This window comes from Hippocampus zosterae, chromosome 5 (genome assembly GCF_025434085.1).
Source record: "Hippocampus zosterae strain Florida chromosome 5, ASM2543408v3, whole genome shotgun sequence".
In the NCBI taxonomy this organism is placed as follows: Eukaryota; Metazoa; Chordata; class Actinopteri; order Syngnathiformes; family Syngnathidae; genus Hippocampus; species Hippocampus zosterae.
In genome coordinates this window covers 8,412,648-8,427,399 of record NC_067455.1, presented here as the reverse complement: position 1 = coordinate 8,427,399, position 14,752 = coordinate 8,412,648, and the positions used below count along the sequence as shown (strand labels likewise).

At 43.6% G+C, this 14,752-nt stretch overlaps 1 protein-coding gene across 2 annotated transcripts in view; it reads left to right on the top strand.

Moving 5' to 3' along the window:
• The window catches only part of dgkb (diacylglycerol kinase, beta), a 55,082-nt gene extending 43,727 nt beyond the window's left edge, over positions 1 to 11,355 (top strand). For both annotated transcript variants that reach the window (XM_052065866.1, XM_052065868.1), the window contains exons 21-25: positions 2,435 to 2,525; positions 3,962 to 4,157; positions 8,439 to 8,559; positions 8,925 to 8,985; positions 9,942 to 11,355. In XM_052065866.1, coding sequence (XP_051921826.1) covers positions 2,435 to 2,525; positions 3,962 to 4,157; positions 8,439 to 8,559; positions 8,925 to 8,985; positions 9,942 to 10,049 — 577 coding nt within the window. In that variant the 3' untranslated portion in view covers positions 10,050 to 11,355. The remainder of the gene's footprint in view (positions 1 to 2,434; positions 2,526 to 3,961; positions 4,158 to 8,438; positions 8,560 to 8,924; positions 8,986 to 9,941) is intronic.
• Positions 11,356 to 14,752: the final 3,397 nt, after the last annotated feature.

Here is a 14,752-nt window from a genome sequence, read left to right as displayed (position 1 = left end):
CATGCTCATTTTGTATGTAATTGTTTATAATAAATTCAGTTATAGGGTAAGTTTGAAATGATTTATCTTGGCTATGTTTTTTTTGTATCTCACAATAACCTGGAATTTGAACAAGGGTGTGCAGACTTTTTATGCCCACTTTATCCACAGGTTGTAGTAGACAGAAGCTCATTTTTCACTCGCACCTGCCGGCCACGTAGCTCATTTGCCCCACAAATCACCGACCATCGCTTTTGAATACGCTGTCCTGATTTGTGTACATCCCAACACGCTCTGTCCAGTGGTGCCCGTTCACCTCGATCCGCCGCCACCTTCCCTCTCTTCCCATCCCGACTGATACGATAAATCAGCCCCTCTACCTTGCAAGTAGACTTTATGAAAGCCCATCTATAAAGTGGCTAAATGGTCCTGACAAAGGTCCTAATGAGGGAATCAATAATTTAGCGATTGTTCCTCTGCTTATACTAATACATCCCCCTCATCTGAGCCATTCTTTACTGCATTCACTTCTGCGTGTCAGCATTGCTGTTTATTTATTTATTTTGGTCCTTCACAGTGGAAGATAAATAGCATTCCGCTGTTTGTCGTCTCTCGGAAAGATGAAAACTCTTCTGTGAAATTAGAATTCCTGTCTCAGATTAGTGTAAAACCGACCTTCTGAACGGAGACTATTCCGTATCGATCAGTAGCTCAGAATGTCCCAAAGTGGAGTACCGCAAGGGCCACTGTTCAGACTTTTGTTATTCACAACCCAATATTGAGGTGTCAAATTTGTTTTTATCATAGGCCAAACGTAGTTATGGTTTGCCTCGAAGACCTGTTATGGCTGTTAAAATCATATAATTATGTATATTATAGACTGTATACCTTCATCTTATTACATATCGTCATTTTCCGCCAGAGACCTCGTATGTATGAACATGGTCAAATTAACCCCCCCCCCCCCTAAATAACTACTAATGTTCCATTTCCACTTCGTCTGGTATTTTTATGCAAGGTTACCAAATTTAAAGCGCCGTAAATAGCTTGGAAAAAAAAAAACATTGCCACTATTTGTCTCTTATGTCTGACAATTGTTGAAAAACTACTGCAATTTCCTCCTCCTGCAGGTGGTGTAATTGTCACCTGTATTTAATATCTGCATGCTGAGGTTTTTTTTAGCCCTTTAACGAGTGAAAAGAGTAAAGTTAGCTACATTGAAGTTGTTTAAAATCGATCGCCATGATGCTTTGTTGCAGAAGGACCCTCGTGAGTCACAGAGTCTCTGTTTTATATTCATATCCGCTGGATCGAAGGGGTTCCTTGGCTTATTGTTTTATTTATTACGTCACTCGTGGCTAAAGAAGATTAAGAAGGTGTTTCTGAAAATGTAGGACAAATGTTTGCTTTTGTGACATATTTAAGGGCTTTTTGCATGGTGGGGGATCAACACGAACCACGATCATGAATTTTGAAGCGCATCACTGCCACCGCCTGCGTTTGTATAATTTTAATCAATGCCAGCATTATAAATTAGCGATTGAATATATTTTTGGGTTGACTTCAGTGTGCAATGGCATATTATAGCAATATAAATTATAACATGACCTGAAACAAGCTGTTTTGGATTTTGGGGGATTTCCTGAAACCGTACAAAGTTTCCGTTCGACGGCAACAATAAACAAAATTCGATTTGATTATGCTCTCTCGCAGTGGTGCCCAACCACTGGCCCTTCTCCCCGTTACTGGTCCGCAGGCCATTTGGTACTTGGGCCTCATCGATACGGAGCATATGTGCCCCAAATGTACATTATCACCTGGGCAGGAATACTCCCTTCACCCACCTCATCTGTCAACTGAGTTAATAAATTACAAATAATAAAATGAGCTTCATTTTGAGATTTCATATTTGAATGAACTGTTTGACATATGGTACAAAAATTGTATGTGAAATGTGGCCCTGATGTGCAACCGTTTTCCCCACCCTGATATGAGACGAGTGTAAGAGTGTATAGACAGATGGTGAGGTCATTGATCGTCAGTTTTAGCAAAGGAAGCCAGCGGGTGCAGCCCCCCCCCAGATCCACCTCCAACGCCCCACCCCCACCAGTCCTCTGTTAATTGCAAGGTGCACACAGATGACCCTCCTTCGCCTTCTTATCTCGTCCTCAATGGCGTGCACCGATGGTCCACGTACTGCCTCTCAAGGCCTTCTTAACCACATTCATCATCATCAGCATCATCATCATCCCTCAATATGTGACGAATGGAGCACAATCTTGTATTCCGTGGTGATTCATAATGCGCTGATCACGGGAGCGCCTTCCCTTTCTGCTGTTTAGGAAATCCCTTTTCACAACAGATACGCCTTTACAGATGCTTTGGCTTGTCACGAGATTGATGTCTTGTCTGCTGTTCGGCCTCTTTGCCGTTTGCTTTCCCTTTGCTCTCCCAGAACAAAGAACAAACTGTGGTACTTTGAGTTCGGCACTTCGGAGACGTTCTCGGCTACGTGCAAGAAGTTACACGACTTCCTGGAGGTTGAGGTGAGTACGGCCCATTGTCAGTCGCTGGGCCGAGAAAAGGGTCCATTTGCGTCTGTCACGGGAGGATTCAAGATCCATCTGCAATAGGATCAAATGTCCAATATAATGATCCTAATAAAATAAAATTTTGAAAATAGGTCGACTCTTCCCACACGCTTCAACCACATTGAAGCTCATTAAAACACACATTTAAAATATTTTTAACACCTGGTTTCACTGTCTAGCTGTTAATTATGCTGCATGTCTTCCAGTAGACCTCAGTGCTGCCCAGCATAATGTTGAACGACACTGACTGTGCAAGTCAGAATTTATAGATGCCTGTATAATGTAAAAACACACTTGCTTGTAAATAGCAAGCTGAGGGGGGCCACCGACGAACCGCGATATAGCTGACCAGCTCGTTTTCCAGAAATAGATCAGACTTGTGCTAATTCCACTGCTCCGAAAACGTGCAAGTGAAGGGCCTTGGCACATGCTTCCCATTAGACTTAGTTGCTGCACAAAGGTAATTAGCCCTCCGCAACCCCGCAGAGTGTGATACACAAATGAGAATCAACATACAGTTATTTTTAAAGCGTCTTATTCATTTGGACTAGAAATGTGGACTACTACGACTATATATCTATATATATCCATCCATTCATCCATTTTCCGAACCGCTTGATCCTCACTAGGGTCGCGGGGGGTGCTGGAGCCTATCCCAGTTATCATCGGGCAGTAGGCGGGGGACACCCTGAATCAGTAGCCAGCCAATCGCAGGGCACACAGAGACGAACAACCATCCACGCCCACACTCACACCTAGGGACAATTTAGAGCGTCCAATCAGCCTGCCATGCATGTTTTTTGGAATGTGGGAGGAAACCGGAGCACCCGGAGCAAACCCACGCAGGCCCGGGGAGAACATGCAAACTCCACACAGGGAGGCCAGAGCTGGAATCAAACCCGGTACCTCTGCACTGTGAAGCCGACGTGCTAACCACTGGACTACCGGGCCGCCCGACTATATATATATATATATATATATATATATACATAAAATTAATCCATCCATCCATTTTCTGATCCGCTTTATCCTCGCAAGGGTCACGAGCATGCTGGAGCCTGTCCCAGCTGTCTTCGGGCAATATGCAAAGGACACGTTGAACCGGTTGCCAGCCAATCGCAGGGAACACAGAGATGAACATCCATCCGCACTCACACTCACACTCACACTTAGGGACAATTTAGAGTGTTCAATCAGCCTGCCATGCATGTTTTTGGAATGTGAGAGCAAACCAGAATACCCGGAGAAAACCCACGCAGGCCCGGGGAGGACATGCAAACTCCACAAGGAGCTGGAATCGAACCCGGTACCTCTGGACTGTGAGGTGGACGTGCACGCACACCCATAAATTGTCTAATTGTCACCCTTCTCCTGTGTTCTCGTACTGAAAGTGTGATGGCGTGACCCTGGACCTGAGCTCCGTCTCCCTGGAGGGCATCGCCATCCTCAACATTCCCAGCATGCACGGCGGCTCCAACTTGTGGGGCGAAAGCAAGAAGAGGAGGGGTCACCGCAAGGCGGCCAAGAAGGGCCCGGACAGGAGGACGCCTTTGACCGATCCCAAGGAGCTCGCGTTTGCAGTTCAAGGTGAGAGCAGGAGAATGGAAACATTCAATACCAAACTTGGGACCCCGAAACTTTTCACGAGTATATGAATATTTCAAGGGTGACAAGGTGAATCACAGCGAGCGGCTTTTGTTTGCGACACGGAGGTAAAACCGTGTCACTATTTGGAACTGTCACTTGCGTATTAATGGGCCTGCGAGGGCAGCGGAGGACAGGCGCAGTTAATCGGTGCAGACTCCCACGGTTCCATTTACGTCAAAAGGATGGCCGTCACTTGGAATCTGTGATTGGCCCAAAACCAAAGGGGAACTGTGGCTAACCGCTAAAAGTGGTGACTTAAAATAGCTCTAATTTTCTATCACAATAACACCAGTTGAAATGGAAAACATTGAGTGAGGAAGCTGACAAAACGTTGCAGAAACAAGCAGGTTCATTTAGGCCACATCATGTTGATTGCCTCAAAATATTCTGCCATAAAAACACAAAATAAAACATAGAACTCAGAATCCGAAGTTTGCTGATGGTCCATTAGCAGAAATCCGAAAATTAAATCGGAGCAGAATTAGTTCGCTGTATAACTAGAAAGGCTAAAAAAAAAAAAGTACAAATATAATCACTGATGCTGAAATATGGTGCAGGACCGTCGTGAACTGTGAAAAACCTGCAGTTAATTCTGACATGTACTGCCAGAGAAACTGAGAACAATACATGACAGTAATGCGCATCTTAATCGACACCCAGCTAGTTTTCTACAAAGCTTGGCTGCTATAGAACAACACAACAAAACGATAAGAATCTGAGGTTTTTAACGCCGGACCAGGAGCAGAAGCTTGGAAGTTCGTTTGCACCACAATTAGCTTTGCTGCTATCAAAAAACAAAAACAAAAACAAAAATCATGAAATTAAACATTACGAACAAAAACTTACGTTTGGTGAAGGATCCACATGGACAAAAAAACTTTGCCAAAACCTGCAACCAGTTTTCTTGCCTGAGTGGGCACAAAGACAACAAACAAAACCTTAAAAATAAGAAGCTGAGGTCTGGGACCATTTGGAGAAATTACAAGACCACGATTATTTTTCTCGCCCTAAACGGGCTTCCACAGATTTAATTCAAACAATTGCAGAAAAAGCGAACGTTTGCGACCATCGTGGATCTCCAAATCGATTCAGAATCAACAAGCCTCCATGCCCTCCCCCCGAAAAAGGTGCTTTTAGTGGTAAACACACACAAGTGCATTTAGCCAGAGGGGGCGTAGTCGAGCACGACACATGGATCAAATGGTTGGCAGGTTTTTGTGTGTGTATGTGTGTGTGTGTGTGTGTGTGTGTGGATGCGGGCATACTCGTGTTTTTGTGTGTGCGTGTGTGTGCAGCTGACCTTTCTGGAGCTGTTAAATCACCCTGCTGGCGACGCCAGGAGACAAGCCCCTCAGGTGGAAGGGAATGGCTACGGAGTGAATTATTTACAATGGGAGCCAGTTTTTTTTTTGCACACTGTGGGTGGAGTGTGTTGTTTTGGGACTGATGCCCCATGACAAGACCCTTGTGAAGCGCTCATTGGAGAACAGGTCGCCGCAGAAATCTTCCTCCCGCTCGAGTCGGACTTGACGGGCTTGCCGATGCCTCGACAGCAGAGAGCTTCTTTTGTCCGACATCGAGTGGAGGACAGAGAGAAGTTTTAGTTAAGATTATTGAGATTAATTATCCTGCACTAAAATTATCTCCTTTCTGTGGCAGCCTTTTTAGGCAGCCCCTACTTGCTGCACAATTTTAGTTCACGCGGATCCCACTCTGAACGTCGGGTTCTTCTCGCAATGTTCTATTTCGTATTTTTGTGGCAGCCTTTTTAGACAGCAAGCCCAAATTGAGCTGCCTCAGTCATCATATTTCTATGGCAGCCCGTTTAGTCAGCAAATAGTTCGGTATGAATCTGAATAAAATCTCTTTTTGCTACTAAGTGTTAGTTTACAGTGGCCCCACCCTTTTTTCTTGAGTATTCCATGACTCCCCACTTAACTCATTCAATCCCAGCCATTTTCACTGGAGCAACCCCCTTAATCCCAGTGGATTTTGACTGATCTTGCAAGACCCACAGAATATTTGGTTCTAATGCGATATAAACATGTAGCCTACCAAAATAAAAGTTTGGACTCTCCGTTCAGCAGAAAAAAATTTTTTTTCATTCTTCTGCAATCGGCATCACAAAATGGCTACGTTTCAGGAAAATGGCGATTCCTGGACAAAAAGAAAAGAAAAAAAACGGAGAAAAAGAGCTTTTTGTAAAAGCATGCATTACAAGCACGTGAGGCACCACTGCCACCTACAGGTCGCTGTTTTTTAACATGATTTACGATGCAAACGGCTTATTCTCATTCACAGATTGCATCAGACTCTCCTCCTCTCTGACGCAAAAAAAAAACAAACTTAGACGTACCAGTACGTCCTTGGTAGGCGGGGCCTAATTTTAAAAAGACGTACAGGTACGTCTTGGGGAATGAAAGAGTTAACCAACTCAGTCGAAATAATTCTTTGCCAGTTCTTTTAGGGAGCAAAGTGGTTCTGGTCAATATCAACCTGCTTCCAGTCCAGTTGATGTTCATAATGGTCCCGCACCAAAATGCCAGCTTTTTCTCAAAAATATTTTTTTACATTTCTACGGCAGCCTGTTTAGTCAGCTCGCTATGACTTCATCTGTTCCCCCGGCAGAATGGCTCTATTCCCACACTGCTATTTTGAATCTTTGTTGCCTGGGGCTAGAAAAAGAATCACTGCCCGTTGGGGACACAGTGCACGTCACCTGCGTGAAAGCATTTGCACTCGGGTGAGAAAACAGGGGAAGAGGGGTGGGGTGGGTGGCGATGTCATCCGTGTATGTACACACAGTGTGACCCTGAAAAGCAGCTCACTCACAGCCCCAGATAGAGAGCGACGCCTGTCCATCACCATGGTGACGGCTGCGACAACAACAAACAGCCACAGGAAAGCAGACGCGACAGGTTTGGTGCAGCCGGTCCACAACCTCGCACGCATCCAGCGAGCCTGAAGGAAAAAAAAAAAAAAAAAGCAACAGAAAGAGTGGGTTTCAATTAATGTGAACGCACTCCCAACCGGGAAGGCAGCGGCTCTTTAATTCGAGGAGGGAAGCGTCGGAGGCTGAAGCAGATGGGACCCCGCGTGACACCCAGCCTCCAACAGGGCCAAAATCAATACACATCAGTGCAAATTAATAATGATATGATCACAAGATTGCCTGACATTGCCGATGCAATCTAATTAATTGACGCACTGCTGTTCGTAACTCGCCGTTTACGTGTTTCAGATGCAGATGTCGACAAGTGAGGAGCGGCGGTATCTTTTGTTGTCTTACACCTGACTTTTCTCAAGGTTTTTTTTTTTTGCTTACAAACACGACTGTGTGTTTGTGTGGAACACTTTTTTTTTCTTTTACTTTTTTTGGGGGGGGGAAGCGGTGGCTACAGAGGGTGGATAGGATTTTCCTCTCCAATAAAATACAATTTGACATGTGTCTCAATAGGGGTAGGATATGTTTCAAAGGCGGTTCGATTTTCAAGTCATTTTCAGATCTGCTTTATGCTCAAAAACGATTTTCTGATTCAAATCTTTTTTTTTTTTTGATACACCGCTAGTCACTATCTTTGTCCTAAACAAAGAAAACAAAAACAATCTTTTATATCGGTAGCCTATATCGAGGCAGGAAACTGTTTGAATGAACCCACTGGCTTCTTCTAAACTCTCCAAACTTTCACTTTGCTTTTGGACAGCAACTAGACGGGTTGGAATTCACCAACTGTTTTTTAGTTCACAATAGTCCTCCATCAAGGGCGGCCCGGTAGTCCAGTGGTTAGCACGTCGGCTTCACAGTGCAGAGGTACCGGGTTCGATTCCAGCGCCGGCCTCCCTGTGTGGAGTTTGCATGTTCTCCCCGGGCCTGCGTGGGTTTTCTCCGGGTGCTCCGGTTTCCTCCCACATTCCTAAAATATGCATGGCAGGCTGATTGAAAACTCTAAATTGTCCCTAGGTGTGAGTGTGAGTGCGAATGGTTGTTCGTCTGTGTGCCCTGCGATTGGCTGGCAACCGATTCAAGGTGTCCCCCGCCTACTGCCCGGAGACAGCTGGGATAGGCTCCAGCACCCCCCGCGACCCGAGTGAGGATCAAGCGGTTAGGAAGATGGATGAATGAGTCCTCCATCAAGCTTCATCTCTCACGTTTCCATATATTTCTATGGTGGCTTTTTTTCCACCTATCGTGTCTTCACTGACCACATTTCTGTGTTTCAGACCTGTCCGATCAGTTGTTGGAGGTGGTCGGGCTGGAGGGAGCCATGGAGATGGGACAGATCTACACCGGTCTGAAGAGCGCCGGAAGACGCCTGGCACAGTGCTCCTCCGTCACCATCAGGTTTGTGCGAATCCTCGAGAGAATTTCTTTTTGTGGCAGCCTGTTTAGGTATTTCCTAATTTGGCCTAAATTAACAATCTGACTGCTGCTGAATTCTTTGAAAAAGGTTCCACACAAAACTTCAAAGAATTTCTTTGGCCACCCGTTGAGGCAGCAAGCTATTTTGGTCAAAATTAACCTGCTGGTTAATTCTTCGATGGTTCTGCACCAAACCAAAAATTCTGTTTCCTCTTGTCATATTTTATGAAGCATTTCTATGGCAACCCGTTTAGGCAGCCACTGGCTAAATTACCAGCATCAAAGCCAACAAACTCAATTTTCACCATTTCAGCCTTGAATTGATAACTTTGAATTCTCTCTTGCAGGACCAGTAAATCCCTTCCCATGCAGATTGATGGTGAACCTTGGATGCAGACTCCATGCACTGTAAGTTGATATTTTTTCTATGCATCTTTTGTCTGTGCATTTGGCCGATCGGAAGACAAAGAAATGACCCAAGCGACAAACCTATATCTCGACAAAGTCTTGACAAGAATATTTCCTATCAGGAAAAAAAAGGCCAGTCTGCGAAATGATCTCGCTGCGTATTGCTGTGGATAAGACGTCACATTCCGAAACTTTTGATTTCATGTCAACTTTATACGTCGTTGAATTTGCGCCAAACGGATTTGACAAAATCATATTTGGATGGTGGCTAATTTGTGCTACGCAAGTCGTAAAAGTGAAAGAATAATTAACATCCATTAGTGCAATCACATGTGAAAAGAGCGTAACATCTCGCAACCTGTTCATCAAAGCCAACGAGAAACATGTCAGACGTCGCTCAGAAATGCAAATGCCCTGATAGACACTCGTCAATATGTTTATTCATGCGGCATTTGCATACTTGTTGTTAATAATTAGTGGGTTAACATCCCATTTGGACTGTGATGTTTTCTGCGAGCGTTGAAACAACGCACGCCACGTGAAGAAGGAGCCGGCGTGGAAATCGCTGGAAGAACCCTCGCGGCCGCTCGTTTGGTCACGCTACGCCTCGTCGGGCTGCGGATGGAAATGCGTGCCGCGCTTTCAGCTTTGAGAGGCCCGTCGTGATTAAAAGACAAAACAAACTCAAACAAGGTGTTTCACTGTGGAAAAGTGAGGGAGAAAAACACTCGTGTCGTGTGGAGACAGATGTGAACGTGAAATTGTGTCACGGTAACAGGAGGACATGAAAAGAAAACTCTCGCTCGTACGGTTCTCCAAACAAAATGCAATTCTCAATTTGGAATTGCGTCTACTATTTACGAAAACAAAATCCGATACACACCTACAGCGGGATCGCGGACAATGAACGGCTATTAAATCCAGACACCCGGAATGTCTGCACTTGTTTTTGGCAGATCGAGATCATCCACAAGAACCAAGCTCCCATGCTGATGGGTCCTCAGCAGAGCCGAAGCTTTTTCTCCACACTGGTGAGGAGAAGGCGGGCCGAGAGCAAAGACTGATCCTTGAAACCGTTTCGCAGGTCCTCGGAAGTCCTCGTCAGAAGTGAAAAAATAAATAAAATTAGCGCGCGGGCCGATCCCCGACTCTCTCGGACCCGTTCGGTGATGCGTGGGGCTCGCGTGGTTGCCTGCTTGATAGCCCAGTGTGCCGTAGCAAAGTGTCGGTTTTACCACGTGGGTCTCGGAGCGCTCTTTAGAGCCACACTTTTTTTTTTTTTTTTAATTATCATTGTTGGGCTACGGCGAAAGAATTTGTTTTGTCATGAGGCCACCTTGGCTTGTCAGCCCTTGCAACTTCCCCGTTTTTCAAGTTATGAGGTGTCACTTGGTCGATATTTTTATGCTTTGCGCTGTGCAGCACAAATTGACTTGCTCGCTATGTTGCCGCCTGAATGAAGACTGTTCTTTCCAAATCCGTGTTCTGTGATGATGTAAGCACCAAAACCTATTGGGGAAAAAAAAAGAAGAATGGATGAAACTTCCAAGTCAAGGTAACACTGTATTAATTTATGCATTGTCATTATTTTGTATATTATTTATTTTTGTGTGCTTCTGATGTGATTATTCTTGGCATTTGGCTCACTCCTGCCAGTCGTCATTGATTGTTCAGAAGAAGAAAAAAAAAAGACATGCATGCCGCTTCTTTTGCAGGAACGGACGACTGAGTTTTAACCAGGTACCGCTACTCGGGTTTTATTTGAGTGGATAAAGCAGCCCAAATGACTTTCCTGTGCAGACGTTCCATTAAGAAGGTAACATGCCTTCATTGATTTATGTTCTGTGATTTTTGTTCAGTTCATTCATGCAAACGCACACACACACACACTCACACACACATACAATGACGATCAAATAGGGTTTGTACGTACCAGTCAACGCCAAATAAGACATTTGGGTGAGTGCCTTGGCTTTAGGGTGATAATTCATTTCACTTTGTGTCCAGTCAGGGAACCAATTGCAAAAGTATTTTCTATAACTGCGATATTTAAAATGAAACAAAAAAAACTGCTTGTGCTAAATATGCCAATAAATGAAAGATTGTCAAACTAAATATTGTATACAATAAAATAAGAAACAGAAACCAAAATACAGTACAGCAAAATCTCTTTTTTTTTTTAAATAAATATTACATAACATCGTAAATGCCACCTCAATATGTTCTGTTTTTGGGGAAATGAGTAAAACAATGTTTCCCTCAAAAAGTATTGATTAATTTGTAGCGGCTATGTATTTTATATACATCTTTTTAGGAAAGTGCCCCTTAAATAATTTGTCTTCCTCGGATATAAACGATTGTATACAATTATTCATTCATTCATTCATTCATCTTCCGAGCCGCTTGATCCTCACTAGGGTCGCGGGGGGTGCTGGAGCCTATCCCAGCTGTCTTCGGGCAGTAGGCGGGGGACACCCTGAATCGGTTGCCAGCCAATCGCAGGGCACACAGAAACGAACAACCATTCGCACTCACACTCACACCTAGGGACAATTTAGAGTGTTCAATCAGCCTGCCATGCATGTTTTTCGAATGTGGGAGGAAACCGGAGCACCCGTATACAATTAAATCAAACATATTTATTCACATAAAGCATTTTATGGCAATGCAAAACAAATCTGTTGTCTTAACAGTAACATTTTCAATTGAAAGTTTACAGTTTGCCAGTCGAGTGTCATACCGTAAAAACAATGCAGGAAAAAAAAATTCATACATACGTTCAACTAAATATTTATTTTATTAATTAGTTGAATTATTTTTTTTCCCAAGAAAGTGCCACACCAATGCGTTTTGTTTGACGGAAACAAATGATGCAGACAAGTTTCATTGTGTCAGTATTTCATGAAAAATGATGTAACCTACCCACCGACGATTTCAGAATCTAGCGCATTTCCACAATCACTGCTTACTCTTTTAATAGACACCACACCGGGTGCGTCATCCACTTTGTAAAAAAATTCTGTGCCTCTCTCAAACAGATAAGCCCATTTTCACCAAAGGGCAGTCAGCGTCATTATATCGCTCGCGTAGACTGTGTCGTTCATACGCGGACATAAAACAACAGCTAACTTGCCTGAGCCCATTTCAACTCTGTGCTAACCAGAACAACAAACCCTGTTGAGGCATGTAAACAGGCATCTCGAATGAATTCAAGTCTGGAAGATGACCCTAAGTTATGCGGTACACTATTCAAGATGATCGTATGTTATACGGTGACAAATTCGGTCGTGTGTGTTCTGTTGATGATGCGGGAGAGCTTGTGATTAGCATAAATTGTAATACACAGCTAGCATTGGTTTTATATTGATCAAAAGAATGTGTTCCAGTCAAGGCCTCCTAGCAAATAGAGGCCCGCACTTGAGAAAATAAATACCCCCTGTGGCTTAATTGCGGAAATGAGTTGTTATTATGTTGTCTGATGTCTTCATTTGGGGACGATGGCCACAGTGTGAGCAGCATGGCGTGCGCCTGATAAATGTCGTCCTTGCACTCCTGCATGTTTTTTTTCGGTACTTTAAGTGTGAGAAACGAGTCTTTGGTTTGTATTTTTGAACACGTTGGGTTTTTTTTCTTCTTCTTCTTCACTCTGGAAAATACTGCCACGTGTTATTTTGCCTGAGAGGGGATCAAAATGCCTGTTGATGTCAACTAAGATGAAGACGATAATGCTGTAATTAAATTGTCAAAATTAAAACAAAGACTTGTTTGACATGATTTTTGGTATTTGTTCATTATCTAATAATGTCTGTCCAGTCGTCATTAGGGTCATGGATGAACAAGAGCTTATCCCGTACTGCCTTTGTGCGAGAAGCGGTGTATATCGCTTCCACAGTACACAATTGTTGTCTTTGCATTATTGGACACGGCGTTTTAAAGACCAAACTGAAGTATCTGTTTGCGCCGTTGACCTTGTGCCACTGGTATGAATCTTTTAAAACTAGCGTCAATCAGAATAGCAGAAGCTAGCAAGGCTCACTGCTACGGCCTTTCGCTACCATCTTAATTCTCGGACCGGCGCAGTTGTTAACACTGTGTTGCCTTGTTGACTGAACATTTTACTTTGCGCGATTAGTCGACGAATCAGTCAGCTGATACAAAAAACAAACTCCACACTGGCGCTAAGATCTGAACTCGGAACCAATGGACTCTATCAGCAGACATGCTAACCATTATTCTCACATGCTAGCCATTATAATGGTATCTCAAGTTAAATGCAATTCCAAAAGAAAGTGTGAAAACAAACGACAAATTATCGAATATGTCATATAGACATGTAAATGCATAGTTACAGTACGATACTGTGACACTGGGAATCTAAGAAAAGTTCGGGCTATTAAATGGTGGTTGCCTCAGTCAAAATATCTAGAAACAACTCTCGGTAGCGTGCAACACTTAAATAGTTTTTCCTCCATGTTGTCTGGCGCAACACTCTGGCTGTTGGCCGTGTCAGGTGGCGTTTCAGCGAGTGCAGTTCACCTTCATGTTGCATCTGCATCACCCGCCTCGGCTAACGCAGGCTCACCTGGATCCAAGATGGCAGCATCGGACCACTTCCAATGCGTCCGCCTTTCAGATGGAGTTTTGGATGTAAAGATAGGATCCGGTCTTCAGACATGTGAACGCTACAAACTAGCAGACTTCAATTCAGTGAGGTCAGTAGCCCTTTTTAGAATGCCACCTGATTCACTCTTTTGCAATAAGATCCACGTGAATCCAGTCATTGCAACCTTCGGATACGACAGGGACATCAGGTAAGAGGAAAAGTCTATTTCTGTTCTAAAACAAAACTGGTTGATCAGAGTATTCTATCCAAAAAGAAAGTTGGAGGAAAAAAATATTGCCTGATGATCACGATAAGCTAATAATATTAGCTCACTGCCACTATTGATTGTTTTTTATTTTTCTGTCCTTCATAATCTTCACATAATTATATACTGTATCTATACGCTGATTCACATGTCCAGACATCTCGTGTTTAAGTGACAACGCCCAAGTTATGATTTCCGATTACAAAATGCAAACATTTGCTGAGATTTATTGGGTGGCTGAAACGAATTACTAGCATTTCCATTGATTTCAATGGGGAAAGATGATTTGACATTTGACGGTCCAAGTGGAAATGTATGAAAAGCATACAAGATATTCCTTGATTTATCCAAATAAAGCAAATGAGGGCAGGTTGGTTGGAAGTCAGAATGTGTTTTGTGCAGTAAAACAAACGCTTGTTTCTCAACCAGCCATCTTTTCAGAATACATTCGCCTGGAACTCTTTGAGATTGCAACCGGTGCAATCCAAGCGAGATAAATCCGATTTCCCACTTGTCTGGAATCCATTATAAATACTGGACAATACACGTGTGGTTGGAGGGAGCTTCAAAAAAACCTAATGAGCAAGACAACAAGAAAATAGCATGAAGCAACACTTAATATAATGTTTATAACGAAAACACAGACCCTGACAAATGCAGTGTAAATGTGTTTATTTCCTGGAGGAAAAGAACTACTAACTATTACAATGTCATTCAAACGCCGTGACCATGAAGACATGACCAAGAACCACACTGCCGGTTTGGAGAGGGAGTGTGAGCGGTAGGAATGGCCCTTGGTGTTGCAGGTGATAACTTTCTTCAAATGTCTCCACCACGGTTGAAACACTTTGCCGTCATTGTTCAGGTCAGCCGCCTGTGGAGGACGTTGACAGTCAGGT